Below are 21,064 nucleotides of genomic sequence, written 5' to 3'. Positions count from 1 at the left end.
TAATTCCACAGACCTTCCCAACATAGAGAAATTCTCCTAAGTATGGCAGGTTAAGCACTAGGGTGGCTTGAAGTTGCATGGAAAATTTTTAAAATGGACTAATTCAATCAGAACAAGCATTTTCCGGTCCCATTTGGGCCCCCAAACAACCCCCCAAAATTTGGGAGCGATTGGGTTTGACCCGGCTTTCCGCAAAGCGAATCAAATTTGTATGGAGATTTGTATGGGAAAACCCTCTTTTTTACATTTAATTTTTATCATTTTCATTTTTCACTCAATTTAAAAACTAACACCGTAGAAGTATAGCCCTGAATGTCCTCTAAAACTTTCCCGAAGAAAGTATGGTCCTATCTTGCTTCTGGAAAAAGATACAGAGTTTTTAAAAGAGGCATTTCAAAATAAATGCTGAAAATTATATTTCTTGCCAACACTGCCAGTACTTCGGTAGATATTTCGAAATCTTATTTTTTAACGTAATAAGGAAGTTACCTAGCAAAATGGTGTCTTAGGAAAAGTTGTTGTATATGAATGTGGCTTTTATTTAAAATTATTGACATGCAGGGTGACACAGTTACAGGGTGTCAACCAAGCCCTAACTTCTACTAGTGACCTTTTAAAGCGTTGGTGTCTTAGGAAAAGTTGTTAAGCTACTTATTCGAAGAAATTTTGACATGGTTGGAAGACAGGGTGGCACATCTACAGGGTGTCAACCCATTTCTCGTTTCTATTTAAGACCATTTTGACCACTGTAAAGTGGGCGAAAAAGGGCACAAATCGCAAATTAGGCCTGCCACGCAAAAGGAGGCTGAACAAAAATTCGTCAAAAGTCATTTTTTCACGTAAAATTTTCTGGGGAATCGATTGCACATGATAAAAACACGGTAAAAAAGTTAAGATGCTAGTTTGGCAACTTTCTGATACGTTTTATTTTTTCTATAAATTGCTCTATAAAATAAAAGGAAGCTGAATAATGGATTTTTTTTTCTGTAGAAATGTTCAGGACATTTGAGCAATCTCTACAAAATCGGCCGATTTGGCTCAAACTTTGTGGAGGCTTTCCCTACATTAAAGTAGCCATTTTGTGTTATTGGTTTACTCATACAAATATCCATACAATTTTGGCAGCTGTTCATACAAAAATGGTACGTAAATATTAAAAAATCTGTAACTTTTCAAGATTTTTTTTTATTGATTTGGTGTCTTGGGCAAAGTTGTAGATTGATGAAGACTATTCCGAAGAAATAGAAACATGGACAAAAGCTGGGGATTTTTTTAATTAACTTTTTTTTACAAAAAATCTGTTTCCGAAAATCCGTATTTTTTAATCTTTGATCTTTTTATGTTTTAGGTTACAAAACCCCGCATGTTTTAAGCCATTCAGAAGGTACTTAAAATTTGTTTACCTCATTTTTTATGTAAAATTAAATTTGCAAGATCAGAAACTGTTTTTAATCATGCGCAATCGATTCCCCAGGAAATTTTATGTGAAAAACTGACTTTTTACGTTATTTTGTTCCTTTTGCGATTTGTGCCCTTTTTCGCCCACTTTACAGTGATCAAAAAGGTCTTAAATAGAAACGAGAAATGGGTTGACACCCTGTAGATGTGCCACCCTGTCTTCCAACCATGTCAAAATTTCTTGGAATAAGTAGCTTAACAACTTTTCCTAAGACACCAACGCTTTAAAAGGTCACCAGTAGAAGTTAGGGCTTGGTTGACACCCTGTAGGTGTGTCACCCTGCATGTCAATAATTTTAAATAAAAGCCACATTCATATACAACAACTTTTCCTAAGACACCATTTTGCTAGGTTACTTCCTTATTACGTTAAAAAATAAGATTTCGAAATATCTACCGAAGTACTGGCAGTGTTGGCAAGAAATATAATTTTCAACACTTATTTTGAAATGCCTCTTTTAAAAACCCTGAATCTTTTTCCAGAAGCAAGATAGGACCATACTTTCTTCGGGAAAGTTTTAGAGGACATTCAGGGCTATACTTCTACGGTGTTAGTTTTTAAATTGAGTGAAAAATGAAAATGATAAAAATTTAAATGTAAAAAAGAGGGTTTTCCCATACAAATTTCCATACAAATTTGAATCGCTTTGCGGAAAGCCGGGTCAAACCCAATCGCTCCCAAATTTTGGGGGGTTGTTTGGGGGCCCAAATGGGACCGGAAAATGCCTGTTCTGAAAAATCGATCATGTCGAGCCACCCTATTAAGAACTCACTTCTTACTCCATCGAATTTGCTGATTTTCACTAATTAAACAACTTATTTTGTTAAAAAGTTGATAGAACCTATTTATAACTCGATTTCAGTTGGAAATGTTTAATGAGCTGTAATTGAATATCAAAGTACGATGAAGTTAGATGTTGATCCGCTAGTTTCTTTAAAGTAAGAACACTTTTGTAAATATTCTAGGAAATCTTATAAACTGAATATATCGCTATTCTACAAATAATACTCAAATAAGTAGAAATCGAAAATTACAATAAACGTGACTTTTTCAGTTGAAAGAGGTTGAAATATCCTCTGACGGTGACCAAACTCTTAGCTTGTTGTAGGCGAAAATTTCTTGTAAGTCATTGGAACGATCGTTGAAGTCAACGCCACCAATCAGGATCAACGTAGATCGTTTCGCTTTCTTCCACAAAGTTGCAGAGCACTGAACTGCCGATCTACGCATAATTGTCTCATGTATTTTTTTGACGATTTTTACTCTTTAGCAATCAATCTAGTACATCTAGTACTTTTTCCGGAGCTGATGTGTTGGGCTGACTTGGGTTATCCAAGGACTCCCTGGAGTTAATCGTGGCATTCATAGCTGCACAAAATGGCACCCTTTACACAATTTGGCCTAAATTGACGTTCAACAAGATGAAGACGAAGTTTAAATCTCTGGCCACTTCTAAGTCGATCAACACAGTAAAAAAATCGTGGTAATATTACACCTGGGAAGAGGTACATCTTTCATGTATGTATGTATGTATGTATGATCCCCATACCCGCAGGCAACTTGGTCCCGAAACACATGTGAGCGCTAGGTGAACAATTCGATCATCTTTTACTTTTTTTTTGCACGAATTTTAATGCTACAAATACCGGCGCATAGATCAAAATGGTTTCCCGCTTCCCTCCCCAAGCGCCGGAAATTTGTAGCGGGTGTAGGGACACTTCGCATAGACGCCCTTGCTCCCATCACGTCACTGAGGGTATGGAGCGACGAGAAATTAATAAGCATGCCCCCCTAGTCGAACCTTCATTAGAGAAGTAGGCAATCCACAACTCACAGCGAACGACCAAGGGAACACCCTACCGCGTATATAGTTAAATTGGCGTGGTTTGTCTTTATTGATCTGAATGAATGTTAGTATAAGTGAAAGAGTATTTTGATATTGAGCAATTCCAGCTCAAATCAGGAATTTTTCTGGTACTTTTGTACCCGACCCTCTCCGATTTCAATGAAACTTTTTAGACATGTTATCCTAGGGCTATATAAGCCATTTTTGTGTATATGGAGCCAATAGTACTCGAAAATATCATTTGAGAAGGGCGTAAGGTATTTAAGGGTGCACAGCAACGAAGGAAGTTGTTGTATTCTTATTCCAAAATTGTCAAACTTACGGACCCAATCCTGCAATAACGGGATTGTAAAATTAATCAAACTTTGTTGTAAATTACTTTGTGGACAGTACTTTAGGGGATGAATAAAAAAATATTTCGATAGTACCTGTAGTTTTGAAGATACTAAAATGTCTGTAACAAAAATCTGGGTGCAAGAGCTCTGGTTGATGTGCACCGTTAAATATTTTTGTATTTTACAATTTAAAAATTACTATATCTCGATGCCATTGCGTCGTATCAAAAAGTGGTCAAAGACAAACTTGTAGGAAATTGGACGGGCATTCTGAAAAAAATACACTGAAACAAAAATACACGCCACTTCTATGAGATTTTTAGATTTTTAAGTCTAAAACTTAAATTTAAAGGTGTTGTCACGATTTTTTTTCGTTCAAAATTTTTGAGGAAATAGCCTAAGATGTTACCAAAAGACTGACGAAAAATGCAGGATGGTATGTCTCTCCTAAAAAAATACAAAAATCATTTATTAAAACTGTTTTTTTGAAAAGTGGTCTAAACGTCAAAATTTTGAAAAACCCATAGTGGGAATCGATTCCCCAGACAATTTTACATAAAAGTCTCCATAATATTTTCAGTCTCGTTAATATTTTTACCGGAAAGCTCGTCCAATTTCCCATAAGTTTGCCTGTGACAGCTTTTTGATTTGACTCGTTTTGATATTTACGTAAGCTAATTTACTATCCAGGTTTCTACCACACTGAAAAAAATATTCCCTTTTCAGTTATTAACAATGTAATTAAGCTTATAACTGTACATCCAATTGAAATGCTGTCAAAGGCAAACTTATGGGAAATTGGACGAGCTCTCCGGTAAAAATATTAACGAGACTGAAAAACCAAGTCTGTCATATAGAAATTGCCAAAAACCACCAAAAAACCCATTTTTTCATCATTTTTATTTTTAAAACCGCTGTATCTTCCCAAGGATTGGACATAGGATAATGGTCAATATGGAGACTTTTATGTAAAATTTTATTTTTAAAACCGCTGTATCTTCCCAAGGATTGGACATAGGATAATGGTCAATATGGAGACTTTTATGTAAAATTGTCTGGGGAATCGATTCCCACTATGGGTTTTTCAAAATTTTGACGTTTAGACCACTTTTCAAAAAAACAGTTTTAGTAAATGATTTTTGTATTTTTTTAGGAGAGACATACCATCCTGCATTTTTCGTCAGTCTTTTGGTAACATCTTTGGCTATTTCCTCAAAAATTTTGAACGAAAAAAAATCGTGACATCACCTTTAAATTTAAGTTTTAGACTTAAAAATCTAAAAATCTCATAGAAGTGGCGTGTATTTTTGTTTCAGTGTATTTTTTCAGAAAGCCCGTCCAATTTCCTACAAGTTTGTCTTTGACCACTTTTTGATGCGACGCAATGGCTTCGAGATACAGTAATTTTTAAATTGCAAAATACAAAAATATTTAAATACCTTACGCCCTTCTCAAATGTTATTTTCGAGTACTATTGGCTCCATATACACAAAAATGGCTTATATAGGCCTAGGATAACATGTCTAAAAAGTTTCATTGAAATCGGAGAGGGTCGGGTACAAAAGTACCAGAAAAATTCCTGATTTGAGCTGGAATTGCTCTATTTATATAGGAAAGATCTCACCAAATAAGAAAAACTTCACGGGTTGGTCCATCCCGACCGATTCGCCACGAGTCTTCCAGCTTCCAGCATAGAAACAGATCTCGCCTGAACGGATACTGCTGGGGTGTTGATGTGCTGCTGCAAGCCTTGATGAATTTCTTTAGTAATCGATCCTTGGTCCAAATCCAACAGCTCGCTGGCATTGATGAGAGCTCGCAGTTCCCGGCACCTTCGCCCCGACGAATCGTGGAAACCGTATTTTCAATGGCACCATCCCTTAATTTGCCTTCAAATTCCACTACACCACACTTTTTTTCAAATTCTAGATTTTTTTCACAAAATGACAGCGAGAAAAATTTTGAACGTCCGAACCCGCGCATAGCTTGCTTCGATCCCCCACCTGGGAAGAGGTATATTTTTTATGTCAGAAAAAAAAGTGTAATTTTACATTTGAAAATGTGTAATTTTACCACTTTTCTGGTGTAATGTCACTTTTTCAGACTTAATTGAGGTAAAATTACATCATAAAAGAGGTAATATTCAACCATCCAAAATAAAGCTTCCAAATTTAAACAATTTTTTACTGTGTACCTGAGTGGACATATTTTGACAAAATCCTATCGATAAAAATTTAAATGACTTATAGAGTAACTATCTGGTGAACTCTACGATGTTTGTAGTGTCGCTTGAACATCTTTGGGAATTTTGAGAAAAAGTCGCATGGAAACCGATATCCGGAACATCGAACTAGACACAATCTTGTCAAGGACATTTGTAATGAGTTTTAGAGTAAATATCTGGCAGACTGAAGTCAACAACGATTGAAGTGGCGCTTTGAGAATTCTGAGAGATTCTAAAGAAAGACATCCGCAGTTGCCACACTTTTCCAGAATCTTGTCGAGAATACTAGACAAAAGTTGTAAATAATTTCCTCTCGGTTTCCCAAAGCAAAAAGCCTGACAAATTAAGATTTTCTTGTAGCTCCTGCCTCAAAAATTCAAATTAAAACTTCACTTGAATTACTTACCCGAATGGTATCGCCCTCGTTGAACGGCAGCTCCTCCTCGCACGAGTCCGGATTGGGGCTCATGGTGGCCGGATCGTAATCGAACAGGGCCATAAAGTAGCGCGGCTTTTTCGATGCACCCATGAGGTGCGATGGAAACGGTGGCATCGTCTGGGGCGTCATCTGCTGGCCGGGCAGCCCGGGGCCACCCATCCGTTGGCCTTGGCCTTGTTGCTGCTGCTGAGGTGGCATCGGTTGGTTCGGGTTCATCGGTCTCACCTGGTTCTGGTTGCGGCCCATCTGCTGCTGCTGTTGGGCCTGTTGCTGCTGTTGCGTTTGCTGCTGGTTTTGCTGCTGGTTTTGCTGATTCGGATTGTTGTAGTACTGCTGCTGCTGGTTCTGGCCCACCTGATTCGTCTGGCGGCCAGTTTGGTTCATGGGCATGTTCTGGTTCCGGTAGCCCTGCGTGTCGGGGTATGGAATGGTACAAACACAAGCAGAGAGAAATTGACACATGTTAGACGTGGGACACCCTAGTACTGGCTGTGTAAAGGGTTGCTGATGCAAAGTGCCGACGACAATTTCAGCACAAAGATACAGGAGAGAGTATATCGAGAGGCACGACATAAGCACATTCACGTACTCCAACTTGCAGTGTGCACCTGTGTTAAGAAGAGAAATGGTTGGCAGCGTTCTGACAACGCTTCTACGCAAGAGAAGTTTATGTACAACAGCTGTACTGGAGGAATACTTTAGTTAGACTACTCGCCAAGTGACATGAAAGGTACTGATCCAAGATTCTACGGTGAATTCGACTGTGTTTCAAAGTTATGCTTTTATTTACAAAATATACAATATGAAATGGTGCTAGCGTCTTCCGTGGATTTGCTGAATATTAGTGACTTTAAGTAAACTTTATTTCACTTTAACATATTGGAAAAAATATCACCGAAAAAAGTAATGTTTAAATAGCTGTTCTATTTAAATTATGATTAGTTTCACGAAAGTGGTTGAATATCCCAAAGCTTCTTTAATCGATAGTATAATCTACCGAAAAACAACAACACTGAAGCTCACAGCATTAGTCATCGTTCTCTCACTGTACCCCGGAGCTTCGAAAGTCAAATCCATTCCAAAGCATATACGATTTTCAGATCTAAAAACAGCACTATACTGGAGCTTTGGCTCATAAATTCACTATTCAAGTTCAAAGTTACTTTCAAGAATCATATTCCACTGTTAACTTGTATTTTTATCAGCGAAAAAAACACTTACAAACTATAAAACTTCACGTTCTTTGCACACGGATGCGCGAACTCTCACTGGTGATGGTGTCGCGACAAGAAAAAGCTCGAGGCAAATGCAAAGAATCAACCCACTACAGCGACGGTCGAACAAGACGACGATGACGATATAGTCAGTGGTGACGTAAACGATCGTCCAACGATTCTACGGTTCCGGTGGTGCTTCACGTATACTAATATATACTCATTCAAGACATCGGGCTCGGTTCGGTTCTGATGGTTCTGCGCACATTGTGTGTGATTGAACGATTGTTCGTGGATGTTGTCCAAAGAGCATGATAGATGAAGTTTGTTTTGTCTTTTATTTTTGTATGAGTCATTGGTGTTACGTGATATTTGAACGAACCCTAGTTGAGAAGGGTATTTATTACATAAGCTAAAGGATTTGCTTCTAAAAGCATCACAGAATGCTTGGAACTTGATTACAGCTAGTGTAGCATTAATTGTTTAAAAATAATATGGTTATATAGCAATTTCATTTAAAAAGAGCATAAACCGAAAAAAAAGTTCTACGATCGAGCTCAAAATTTTAAAGATTCATTCGTCCTTTTTAAATGTAAGGCTTGGAAAGACAAACTTATACCCTTTCATTTGCGTCCAAGACAGCAAAAATTGGTGAAAATGGCGCGGAGATATGATTTTTTTGAAAAAAATGTTTTTTTTTGCAAAAAAAATATGATAATGGCCATTTTTGTGACCACCATAGCACGGTTTAGGTCACCTTAAAAGACCAAACAAAAAAAAAAACGGGACTAATTATTGCGCAATTCTCACTAACTTGGACTTCGCACTAAATTATTGCTATCGATCGCACTATTGCGACTTGTCAAACTGGCTTGGGAAATTTTAATTTTCTCAAAAAATTATCAAAGCGAGCCGATGTTGCTCACCTGTTAATCGCAATTTTAAAGTGCGAATGTCCAGTTTGGTGGAAACTGCGACGGGAAATGTAAATAAACAACTGCTGGTTGCCTAGTTTTTGGTAATTTTGTTGTCAAAAGTGCGAGAGAAAAGTGCGGGCCAAATCCAAGTTACAGTGCAAGGATCAATATTTAGGACCCCCAGAAAAAGTTTCAGCCCAATCGGGAAATTTTGTTTTTTGGTTTAGGGCTCTATTCAAATGTATTTGCTGTATATACAATGAAGATCAAAACATCAGAGTCAATATATTATATATATATTAGTCAATATATTAATTTATAATGGCTGATTTTTTTTATTCAAATTTTTAAACATTCCGTCAAAAACTTGCTGAGTTATGAAGAACACAAGTTCATAAATAGGGTGCCATCACATTTCATCTCGGCGTTGTCAAAATTAGTAATTTTGAGGTGAAGGCTTAATAAAATAATTATGTGGTTTTTCATGTTTTAAAAACGCCAGTCATTTTTTTTGTAGAGCTACGTTGCAATAGGCAAATTTTCACAATTTAATTATGAAATATCTTGTTGAAGCTTTCAGTAGCGCTTGAATCGCTATTGTATTATTATTTTTAGCATAGGGGAAAATGATATAAATTACATTTAAAGATTCATTATGTGATCCATCCAAATAGCCGATTTTTACATGCGATTTTGAACAAGCATTTTTTCTGAAAAACGCAATTTTCACCGATAGAATATTTTGAATCGAACATATTCTAAATCAGGAAGGTGAACCACAACTTTCTACTATAAATCTATCATGGGATATCTCAATTTATAATATTTTGCTTCTTCCGTGCGATATTAATGAAACTTTGTTAACAAGTTTCCAAGGATCAAATAAGCCGTTTTTTGTTTATTCTGAGTCAGTTGCACTCGACAATGTTTTTAGCGAAGGGCGTTAGTTATTTAAATATTTCTCTATATCTTAATTCATATATTGCATTATTTCAAAGCTGTTGCATTGTATCTAAAAGTGGCCAAAGAAACACTAGTAAGAAATGTGGCGCACTTTCTGAAATACACCGAAAAAAACATAAAAACGATATTTCTGTGAGATTTTTTGATTTGTAGCTATAATCGAGACATTTAAAAGAACTATTCATGTAAAATTTTCTGCAGAACCAATTTCAAAGGTAATTTTATGAACATTTTGACATTCAGACCACTTTTTATCAATATGAAATATCATAGAAATTACGTAAAATTTTCTTTCAGTGTTTTTTTTTCAAAACGCCTGTCAAAAGACAAGTCTTTGACCACTTTTTGATACAATGTACAATACAATTTGATACAAAGGCTTTGAGATGAAACTTTTTACTCGAACTTGGGAAATCGAGAAATGGACATCAGATTCGTGATCAAGCACAACATTGTGCAAAGTTTCAGAAGAATCGAAGAGAGGTTTGGGAAATTATATTTCAGATTTCATGTTAGTTGGTGGAGACACCTAGAAAGCTTAAGAACGGTGCTCGAAACACCATTATTATAAAAAATGGCAATCCGATATTTGGTGTCTACCGATTCCTTACGCCATAACGCACCTCTGAGCAAAAAAATAAAACATTCTCTGAAGTAGTTTTCCAGATACATCCCATTTAAGATGTTACATCCGATTTTCAATAAGAAAACCCATACAAGCTATACAATTCAAGCATTTTGGGTCAGATGGTTTGCTGTTGTAATTTTCAAGATACAGCCTTTTTACAATGTTATTTCCGACTTTGGAGATTGGTTTTCTTATTGAAAATCGGATGTAACATCTTAAAAGGGCGAAAACGTTGCTTAAATGTAGCTTTAGATATTAAGAAGAATATTTTAGCATAAAACTATCTTCAACTCTAGATGGCTTTCGTTAATGAAATGTTTACACTGTTTCAGAACCGTGAATGTCAGATGTTTCGTTTAACGCTTCAATTCAGATGTTTCGTTTATCTATTACTGTTTGCTTTACGGTTATGGCCGTTAATGAAAAGGTGACAACTATTGTGAAAGTTCTTGACGACGGGCACGACGATGCAGACGAGATACAGAGGAAAGTAGAGAACGGAAATGTACCAAATTTGCTAAAGAGAGTATGTGTGTGTGTGTGACAAAGAGCATAAGAGAGAAAAGTGGTGATGAGAGGCAAGAAAGAGCTTTGCTGCAGAATTGGTAGAGTTCAGGAAAACGAGAGGACATGGAACAACACGATACAAGGTACAGTGATGAAGGCAACATGGGCTAAAACACGATGGTGTGGCAAATATATATCGAGATTGGACGCTGAATACACACACGAAAGTTACAGGTATTCAAGTACGGAACGGAAGTTTGTGCTGTTTTCGTGGGCCGGATTATTTGAGCTAGAGCAAATTTGATGAGCTAGGTTATTTTATATTTTCATTATAACATCAATTTTGTTGATTTGTAACCCACAAATTCTACATTTTTCATTTTATAAACGAAAACTTCTGAATTTACATATACAGCAATTCCTCACGAAAACAGCATGATTCGAAAAAAAAGTTCTCCGATCGGGCTCAAAATTTTCTGGGGGTTTCTTGGCCGATATAATTAGACCCGTATTTTGTTTGTTTGACCATTAGGGTGACCTACGCCGTGTAAGGGTGGTCCGAAAAATGGGAATTTTTGTCGATTTTTGCAAAAACCACATTTTTTTTAAAAAGTCAACTCCGCACCATTTCAACCGATTTTAGCTGTCTCGAGCGCAATCGAAAGGGTATTAGACAGGCTTTTAAGGAAAAATAGTTAAAAGTTTCAAATATCTAGCCTAACATTTGAAAAGGTCAAATGAAAACTTAAAATGCTCTTTTGAAGGTCTCGGGACCAAAGAGCCTATGTCTGAAAATATTTTTATAAGATTCCTCGGAAAATTTTACATAACATATCAAAAAATGGTGAAGTATATTCCGAGATACGTTTTTTTTAAAAATAAAAACTGTGTTTTTAGACGCGCCGCGCGAAAAAAAAGGGATAATGACGAAAACGGCAATAATGCGACTTTTTTCACTAAAACTGCGATAACTTAAAAAAATTAGTGATGAGCTATACATGTTAGGGTACCAAAAGTTGCGTATTTCGATTACGAAAATTAAAAAAAGTTATCGCAGTTTTAGTGAAAAAAGTCGCATTATTGCCGTTTTCGTCATTTTCCCTTTTTTTTCGCGCGGCGCGTCTAAAAACACAGTTTTTATTTTCAAAAAATCGTATCTCGGAATATTGAAAACATAAGTTCACAATTTTTTAATATGTTATGTAAAATTTTCCGAGGAATCTTATAAACATATTTTCAGACATAGGCTCTTTGGTCCCGAGACCTTCAAAAGAGCATTTTAAGTTTTCATTTGACCTTTTCAAGTGTTAGGCTAGATATTTGAAACTTTTAACTATTTTTCATAAAAGTCTATCTAATACCCTTTTGTTTGCGCTCAAGACAGCTTAAATCGGTTGAAATGGTGCGGAGTTATGATTTAAAAAAAGGTGTTTTTTTTTGCAAAAATCGACGGAAATTTCCATTTTTCGGACCACCCTTACACGGCGTAGGTCACCCTAATGGCCAAACAAAAAATTACGGGTCTAATTATTTCGGCCAAGGAACCGCGAGAAAAATTTTGAGCCCGATCGGAGAACTTGTTTTCGAATCATGGGGAATTGCTGTATATTAAATTAATCCTCAACCATAAATCGGTCCAACATAATATTCCGTCATTAGGAGTAACATTGGGTCTGGGTTCTAAACTACATGTCTTCATTAATTCTAAATAGATATAGTTATTCTCCGGTAAAAATGTTACAGGATAATTGAAAATTCTTTAAAAAAAATGCATGTTTGGTCGATTGTGTTCAAAACTATCAGCAATAAATAAAATATATGTTTGCAGCAATTCAATTTGAAAAGAGCATAAACCGAAAAAAATATTCTCCGATCCGAAATGCCGAGGGGACCAGCGCATTTTATCTATATATCGTCAGCTGTGTGCTATCTTGTGAATAGTACCATTTTGTACTATTCGAGAAAATCGATTTTTAAAGTTTGATGATAAATATTTTCAAAACTATGAATGGTAGAGCCAAACTTTTTGAAGCAATCGGTTCGTATACTATCGCTTAACAAAAGCTCCAAGTTTCAACTAATTTGGTTACACCAGTTAAAAGATACAGTAGATTATGTTATCAAAAATCTGAAAAGCACGTGTCACAAGTGTGTTTCGAAAGTAAAATTGTACTACGTGTCACAAGTGTGCACGGAATTCCCATACAAACTGAAATAGGCTTAAATCAATAGTTTAACCGACTTAATCATTATATTTTCAAAAACAAAAGATTGCTACTGCCCATGTTCGCATAAATGTCCCATATGCAAAAACAGCAAACTGAGAAAAACGCATTTGAAGTTTGTCCCACACATAAGGCTACGTGTTAAGTTTTCACTAAAAAACTGGATTTCCTACCGATTTCTAGAACAAAGTACTGGATGTTATGGGCTAATTATAAAGAGCACACGATTTTGAACCAAACTGCTTCAATAACTCAAAGGTGATGAAAATGCATATGGGACATTTATGCGATCATGGGCAGTGCACTGCCTTCAGAAAATGTGTATCAACATAAATTATTGAAAAACAAGAAAAAATTTCCACATTTTCCAACAACATGTATGACGTGTCACAAGTGTGAACGATCATTTTGATGATAAAATGGTCTATGTCACAAGTGTGTATTGCGATATCCGGGAAACGGAAGCGAGTTTCCAAAATCGGGTTAAAGCATCTTGTAGTGTTTGTTAAGTATAGCAAAGCGTCATCATTAACTCATTTTCGACCAAAATGGTATATGTCACAAGATAGCACACAGCTGACGATATATAAAAAATTTCGACGGTTTTGTTCGAACGCGAAATAATTCAACACGGAACGTCGGATCGAGGTGCTCTTTGTTGCGTTGGGTTCGTAAAAGTTCAAGAAAGGTTTATACGCTAACTAATTGACACTTTGTCCACTCTGGAACCTATTCCGGAGCATCGGCAAATTATATGGAAAAAGTTACGAAAATCAATTTTTGATCACAGGAGGCTGAATAAGCAAAAAAGGCTAAAAGGTCAACAAACGAAAAATGGCAGAACGAAGTTTGTCGGGTTAGGCTTGTTTTTAATAAAATATAAAAAAAGTTACTTAAATTTGTGTTCAGAGCTGTTTTTTCAAGTTTCCTTCAAAAGGGTCCTAAAGTTATATGTGAATTTGTATATACAACGGTAAAAACACGATTTAAAACAATTTCTGATCACTTTTCAATGCACAAAAAATTAATTGGCAAGACAATCTTTCTTAGATGGATCAACTATGGTTCCCTTGGAACGTGCTGTTAAGTAGGACCTTTTCTGTCAAGAAGAGCCGCGAGCGAAGTTATATTTTTTAAATTGATTTAAAAATCTATTTGTAATCCTTTGCGGTTTTACAAAAGGGTCACTGTACTCAGTAAGATAAGCTTTATCGTTGTGAACAATAATATCAGAAATTTAAGCTTGATTTTAGGACCCAATTGTGATTTGAAATATCACAATAAAAAGCATCCATTCTAAATATGGCGCCATCAGGAAAGTTTTTCCAAAATTAATGAAGATCATAGTTCTGAGAATGGGTAAGAATTGAATAGTTATTGCGCCTTCCACAGTTAAAAACTGAAACGGTTGCTTTTCTATGTACATTTTGTAATTTTTCCCATATAAACTTCAAGTGATTAGAGGAAGGGGTTCCCGTGATCAGCATGAGCTCAAATTTTGAATTTTGCCTGGTGACGGATCAATCTTTGATTTCAAGGGGTAGCCCCGATGAAGCTCGGATTTGGACCACCCCAATGGGCAGTAGTAAGTAAAATAATTCTTTCCCTGTTCCTGAGGGGAACACCCTTGTAGAGTATCGGGGCCGGCATGTACAAAGCGGATTCAGTGGCAGTTTTTAAATCAACTAATGTTAACATGTTAAGGTTAATGTTAACATTCCATAGGTCGCCTTCCTAAGGTGTCGTTGATAAGGTCCAGCTTGTGACGATGCACTACCTTCCCTTTACTAAGCAATTGAATCCAGAAGAGAAACGATCACCAGTTGGTCCGAGCCGGGATTTGAACCCCGATCTACCGCTTACGAGGCGGAAGCGTTACCACTAGGCTACGTGGCTCGGTCAATTTTTCAATCTTTGATTTCAAGGGGTAGCCCCGATGAAGCCCGGATGTGGACCACCCCAATGGGCAGTAGGGAGACAACAAAAAAAATTGACATTTGGGATATCCTTTGACTCGACTTTTGAGGCAAAAATTAATAACTGTGCTAATTTTGAGTCCAATTGGTTAAGGTTTGATGGTCGCTATATATTGGTGAAACTAATCTTTTCATACAAAAACATCTTCTTTAAAACGCTAATCTCGGATCGTTTTGCGGTCTTTGAGAAAGTTGTTTGTCATAAAATTGACACACTTGACAATGATCTGACATGTGTTTTTAAATTGTTGCTTTTCTTCATAATTTTTTTGCGATGTTTTCCATATAAACTTCAATGAGCAATAGCGACCCTCAAACCTTATCCGATTAGGCTCAAAATTGAAAAAGTTACTTATTTTAACCAAAAGAATCGAGCCAGGGGGTATCTCTTGATATTTTCCAAAATTTTCAATTTTTCTTGCCACCCTAATGAGCAGCGATTTAAGCTCATAAACCTCAGTAAATTTGATCTAGCACAAATATCCGCGTGATTTTGCTTTGCACTTTCAAATCTTACGTAGAAAGAGGACAGACGACAGCACAAAAAGGCTTGAGGCATTAGAGTATTACGTTTACGTTTCGTTTGATACTACAGTCGACTCTCTGGTTGTCAATATTCAAGGGACCGTCGAGGAAGAGAATCATCAGTTTACAGAACGATGCAAAATGAAGACTCGATCGAAAATATTTTTTTCTTGATGCCCAGCAATGAGAGAGAATCATGGCAACGTCCATCAAACAAAAACAAACTAATGTCAAACACTCTCAAAGCTTCGTTTCGCCAAGAAAAATGTCTATGCAAGCCATGAGAAAGTGAAATTATTGACAACCGGAAGAGATTTTTAAAGCAAACAGAATCCAAGGGACCGTCGAGGAAAAGATCCTTCAAGCAAGGGAAAATATCGAGGAATGAAGATAATTGAATTAGCAGATTGAAGGGACTGAAGAATTCATCGATAGATGGAGAATTATTGATATCGAGAAGATCGACAGCCAGAGAGTCGACTGTAGTTCAAAAGATACGATCACACAGTAGAGAGATAGTAGTTAGTGGGTAGGAAGCGATCGATCGATAGAGTTGGATTTCGTTTGGTGTGGTTGTGGCCCCCGGGAAGGGGGTTCTTCTAACCTGCTGCTGCTGTGGCGGAGGGCCGCTACGACGACGCCCACTTCCGCCACCGCTGCTACTAGCGCCATCTTGGTATTCGCTGTCGTCACTAACGTACGTGACGTCGGTGGCGGACTCTTTAGTGATTTCGATCGCCGGAATGCCGCTGCTATTGGAATCGCGCTGGGAACGTGACTCCTGAGTTTGTGTTTTTGTTGGTCGAAATTCGAAAGGACATGGCCAGCCGGCCGGAAAAAAACACGTCCCGAATCAATAAGGGTTGGATATTTGTGGGGAGGGAACCCCCTCGATAGAGGGAGCTCATAATCTGTGGTTACATTTCAAAAAGGCGGGTTTTTGAATTGTAAACAGCCAAATTCAACTATATTCGCTTATGGTCTAAGTCTACAAAAACATCAACAAAACGGGGTCGTCCCCCTCACCCACTGAATCGGGTAATTACCTGCTGGTGCATCGATCCCGGGTAGATCTCCTTGTCGCTCAGGTTCTCGTCGTGGTCGATCACCTGGTTCGGGTTCATCGGCTGCATCTGATTGTTCATCATCTGGCCCTGGTTGTTCATCATCTGCTGCTGCTGCTGCTGATTGTTCATCATCCGCTGGTTCCGCATGTGCTGGCCCGGCTGCGGCTGCATGGCCCCGCCCGGATTTCGGTTCCTGGCGGCGTTGCGCACTTGATCTTGATTGTGGTGTTGCGATTGTTGTGATGATGATGGATAGTTTAGTCCATTTTCAGTATTTGATTCTGGGTATCCAAAGCCAATAATTTCGAAAATTTGTTCGCAAAAGGGCGTAAAATATGGGCGACAGCACGCAATTTTGGTGTGGGTTTTTGTTTTCGTGATGAATGAGTTTTGTTTTTGTTTGATTGTTGTTGTTTGTGTTGTGTTTTTTTGTTATTGGTTTGTGTAGAGCACGTTCAATGTTGATGGTAGAACGAAAAATGATTTCATGTGAAACAAACAAAGAAAAATGGGAGAAAATTTGTAAATTAAAACTGTTTCATTCAACACTACTGTTGACGACAATAAGGGACATTTTGGTTATCTAGTTATTTGAGTTTTATCATATTTATCTTTGGCAGTGTTTAATTACATTTGCATTGCATTACTCTGTGTTTTTGTGAACTACATTTGGGTTGTGTAAACTTTACAATGAATATATCTGTATCAAATCTGTCGAACCCTATTGGTATTGCTCACTCAAGTGTGCTAGATTGGTGATTATCTACGAAAATGTGCTTTCCAAAGTAGTGTATAACAATAATATTTTCATTTAGATAGAAATATGTAAGATTGCTTAAAATATTCGTATGACATATATTATTCAGAAAATCTTCAAAATCGGATTATTTGTCTCTAATAGAATACTAGTACATAACAGGTTAATGTTTTTTTTTTATTATTTATTCATTTAACAATATTCTATAATATATTATAGAATATACAATAAAATATCAAATATTTTTATAACTTTTCGGAAATTATTACGATCCTAGGATTAACTCACTTTGAAATGCATTTTTAGCTGAAAAAATAACCGAATATCAAAATTTTGCTATATCTGGGAGCTCTGAGAACTTTCCCATGAGTTCTTTGATAACGTTAGAACTGTTTATAAGTATTTTAGAAAATCCTCTAGTCCGTTAACTTCAACTTATTGTTTTTTTTTAATTGCGAAAATGGGTTTTGGTCATGGAATTTAAATAATTTCAAAAAACCTATATATTTTTTGATTTTAGATGATTTTTAATATAACATTTAATTTTATTCCACATTTCAATTCTTTCCTCACTTATTTGTTTGAAAAAAGTGGTGGAATCGACAGTTTCTTGTACAAACCATGATTCAACAACTTACATTTATTAACACTTCTTAACTTTTTCATTTTTTTTAAACTTTTGGATCTCAATTCAACTGTAATTAGAGATGAATGTTGTTAAACAACACATTCCAGTAAACTTTTCCTTTCATTGTCTGAGAATTAGGCATGTGTGCGTTTTTTCAAACTAAAAAACGGGTAATTTTCAAAATAAGAAATTTTACAGTTTACAATCATGATTCCAATAGAGTTTTAGTTTTTCAAGTAGCTGGATGTTTAATCAATCAAACATCTTAAACCTAGGGAATTAGTTCAAAATTTCGTATTGAGTGTCAAATAACGCCAAGTCTTATTTCAAGAAAAATAAAGTTTCTTTGAGCAAATGAATAAAAAGGTTTCAATTTGGTTAAACTTGTGCAACTGTTTGCAGAAAAAAGTGATTTATATTAAATTAAAGAGAATAACTTTAAAACTCTTGCCAAAAATTAAAAAAAATTGAATTTTTCTGAATTTACCATTTCACCATTTCAATTTAATATAAAAGCATTTTCATTGCTTTGGAGTTTACAAAAAAAAACGAAGCAGAATTCTTCCTTTATGGAAGTTCTCGGAAAGTTTGCAAAATTCTTATTCTTGGATTATTCTTGCATTACAGTATATATGAATTTGTAATATCATAGAAATAACTTTGTAGTTACTTAATTCAAAAATGAATGAAATATCATTAATAAATAAAAAAAATGTTTTACATGGTATAGTCTTTAATGTAAAAGTACGTGATCTATATTGATTCTTTTCCCTTGGAATCCATTTCCCTTGTGTTGATTTGCTCCTTTGGTCACAATTTCGAGCTTCGTTAGCTAAAAATATTCATATTTTCAATATTGAATGTTGTTTGAAAGTCTATCACTTTACAACTGAAAATACCATATGCTTATTGAGAATTGTCTCACTTATTTAGAAGATTGTGAAGAAAACCATGCGTGCATGATTTGTATAGAGACAAATTTAATTTGGAAAATATTGTTTAAAAACAATTGACCTAGTAAAATGAGACATTTCTGGAAGAAACCATACCACAACTCGACATCTTTGAAGTTGATGTTAGTAATCGCTTCAGTTTCGAAAAGGTATGATAGATTTGGACTCCCTAAACATGCTTCAATCGACTGAATTGAATTTAAGTGGATTCCCTGCCAATAAATAAAATTGTCAATTTCGCGTATAAATGCTATCTTAGGCAACCATGCGCACCCACGGTTATCTATAGGGGTAGCAAACATAAAAGGGTGCGCATGGTTGCTTATAAAAGGACAGAAAAGGTTGTCTAATATGATTTCATAGCATTAACACTCAAATTTACAATTTTAATTATTGGCAGGGAATCCACTAAAATTAACTTCTGTCAATTGGAGCATGTATCATACCTTTTCGAAACTGATGCGTTTACTGACATAAACTCTTATACGTTTCTTAGATTAGAGATATTTTTACTGTTTTTATTTTGATTTAGTAAATTTTATGCATATCATATTCTCATAGATAAATAGTTTTTGAATTCAATCATCAGTATGTTCGAATAACATTAAAGGTTGGTCCTGTGTATGTCTGGTGAAAACATATAGTTTGGATTTATCTTAATTCTATCATGAACACTCTTTCTTGAGATAAGTTTTTAAGTATACAACGTGATCTTAAAGTCAAATTGGTCACATTGGGCAGTTCAGTTACACCCAACTTAACAGAGAGTAATGCGATTGCATTTCAAGGTCGGTAGAGTTATTTATGTATATGTTTTTGATTTATATTTAGTACATAGCTTATCATTTTAGCATTTAAGTTCCAACACATTTACCACCGAGTAGATTTACACGCGCACTACCTCCAACTAGTCACCGAGCATAGACACTCATCATACGCAGGACACACAGAGACACACAATGATTACAGCAAGACAGAGCGTGTCGTTACATTTATAATGGCAGAGAGAGAGAGAGAGATAGAGCGAGAAAGTGAGATTGATACAGGTCTGTACACAGTTGTAGAAAGTGACTTTGTTGTTTGTTTTTAGTAGTTGATGTATTTTGTTATTTTTGATGTTTTTGTTGTTCCCTTCTTACAGAAAGTGTTGCCAACACTGTTGTCTTTTTTTGCTGGCTTACGTTAAGATTGTAAGTGCACGACACACACACGCACACACAAACACAGTTTCACAGTGTAAGAAACACGACTAAGTAGAAAGAGCACTATTTAGTGGGTTGGTGTTTTATGCTCCACCAAGGTGTATGTACGTTTTAGTGATGTATTATGCTGGATTAGATTTGGCAAGTCGTGTGCTCCAGGCGAAATGTCACCATTTGTCACGTGTCGGATGAAAGGAGTGGTTTACTGTTCATGTTTGTGTGTGTGTATGTGTGTGCGTACACACGAATTCTGCCAGGGGCTTATCAAGGAAAGATTCGTTTAAGAGATTGGTAATTTTGTCCTACGGATGTTTACGTTGAAAAACACAGAGCGCGAAGGTGTGTTTTCGGTGGAACTAATGCCACCCGAGAGGGGAAAAGTTGAGGAACGTAACGACGTAATGGTGGGCGGGATGAGTTAGGGATGTAATCAGGGAGGGAGAGGTTGAAGGTCGTAAAGTAGAAAAGGGTTGAAAATACACACAAATGGAATGAAATGGTGGATGAATTCAGTGTGCAGAAGGATGCTTTTACGGCAAGAGTCTTGGTTTTCTGTGATAGTGTTGACTGTATCCTGGGATTGCTTGGGAATGTGTAAAAAAAGCGACAAAGATGGAAGAAATGAACAATGAACAACGAAAGTACCAAGCTAGGATATTACGAAGTAGTGAGTAGAGTAGTACTATAGGATTCGATTTTATTGATACTTGCGTCGAAGAAGATGCCCAGCAGTAGATTTTTTATTGCACTTTTGAAAAGAAACTTCCCGGGTGAGTTGGAATCTGCTGCACTACTGGGAATCTACTTCAACGGAAAAATGTACAAACAGAAGAAGAAACGTGATGTACTTGGTTTGACAACGATTACGAACACCAACGAAAAATGAAGAGAATGATTTGCTTGTTGGCAGGTTGAATTGAACATGATTATCGGTGTTATGTCAGATATAAAAAAGTTTAACATTGCTTCACAAATAACCGTCAAAAATAATATATCAAGATAAAAAAAAACGAAAATGGCATAATATTGTACCTGACAAAATATGACATAGTTAAAAATCGTTTTTTAATTTAAATAGGAGGTGAAACTCAATTTAAAAACATTATTTTTCTGAAGTTTACCCATTGTTTTTCACCTTATTTCAAAGGAAATATGTTTTGACCTCAAATTTACTTTAAATTTTCATAACTCGACTTATA

The 21,064-nt window shown here is 36.1% G+C and overlaps 1 protein-coding gene across 20 annotated transcripts in view; it reads right to left on the bottom strand.

Moving 5' to 3' along the window:
- Positions 1–21,064, bottom strand: part of LOC120426310 (RIMS-binding protein 2) — a 214,501-nt gene that overhangs the window by 29,290 nt on the left and 164,147 nt on the right. For 17 of the 20 annotated variants that reach the window (XM_052710815.1, XM_052710814.1, XM_052710801.1 and 14 more), the window contains 3 exons: positions 16,305–16,621; positions 15,863–16,039; positions 6,271–6,711 (listed from right to left, as the gene is read on the bottom strand). In XM_052710815.1, coding sequence (XP_052566775.1) covers positions 6,271–6,711; positions 15,863–16,039; positions 16,305–16,621 — 935 coding nt within the window. The remainder of the gene's footprint in view (positions 1–6,270; positions 6,712–15,862; positions 16,040–16,304; positions 16,622–21,064) is intronic. The other 3 variants (XM_052710806.1, XM_052710808.1, XM_052710811.1) reach the window with 3 other exon arrangements.

Source organism: Culex pipiens, chromosome 3, assembly GCF_016801865.2.
Source record: "Culex pipiens pallens isolate TS chromosome 3, TS_CPP_V2, whole genome shotgun sequence".
In the NCBI taxonomy this organism is placed as follows: domain Eukaryota; kingdom Metazoa; phylum Arthropoda; class Insecta; order Diptera; family Culicidae; genus Culex; species Culex pipiens.
The sequence above is the reverse complement of the archived record's forward strand: the minus strand, read 5'-3'. Positions and strand labels throughout refer to the sequence as shown.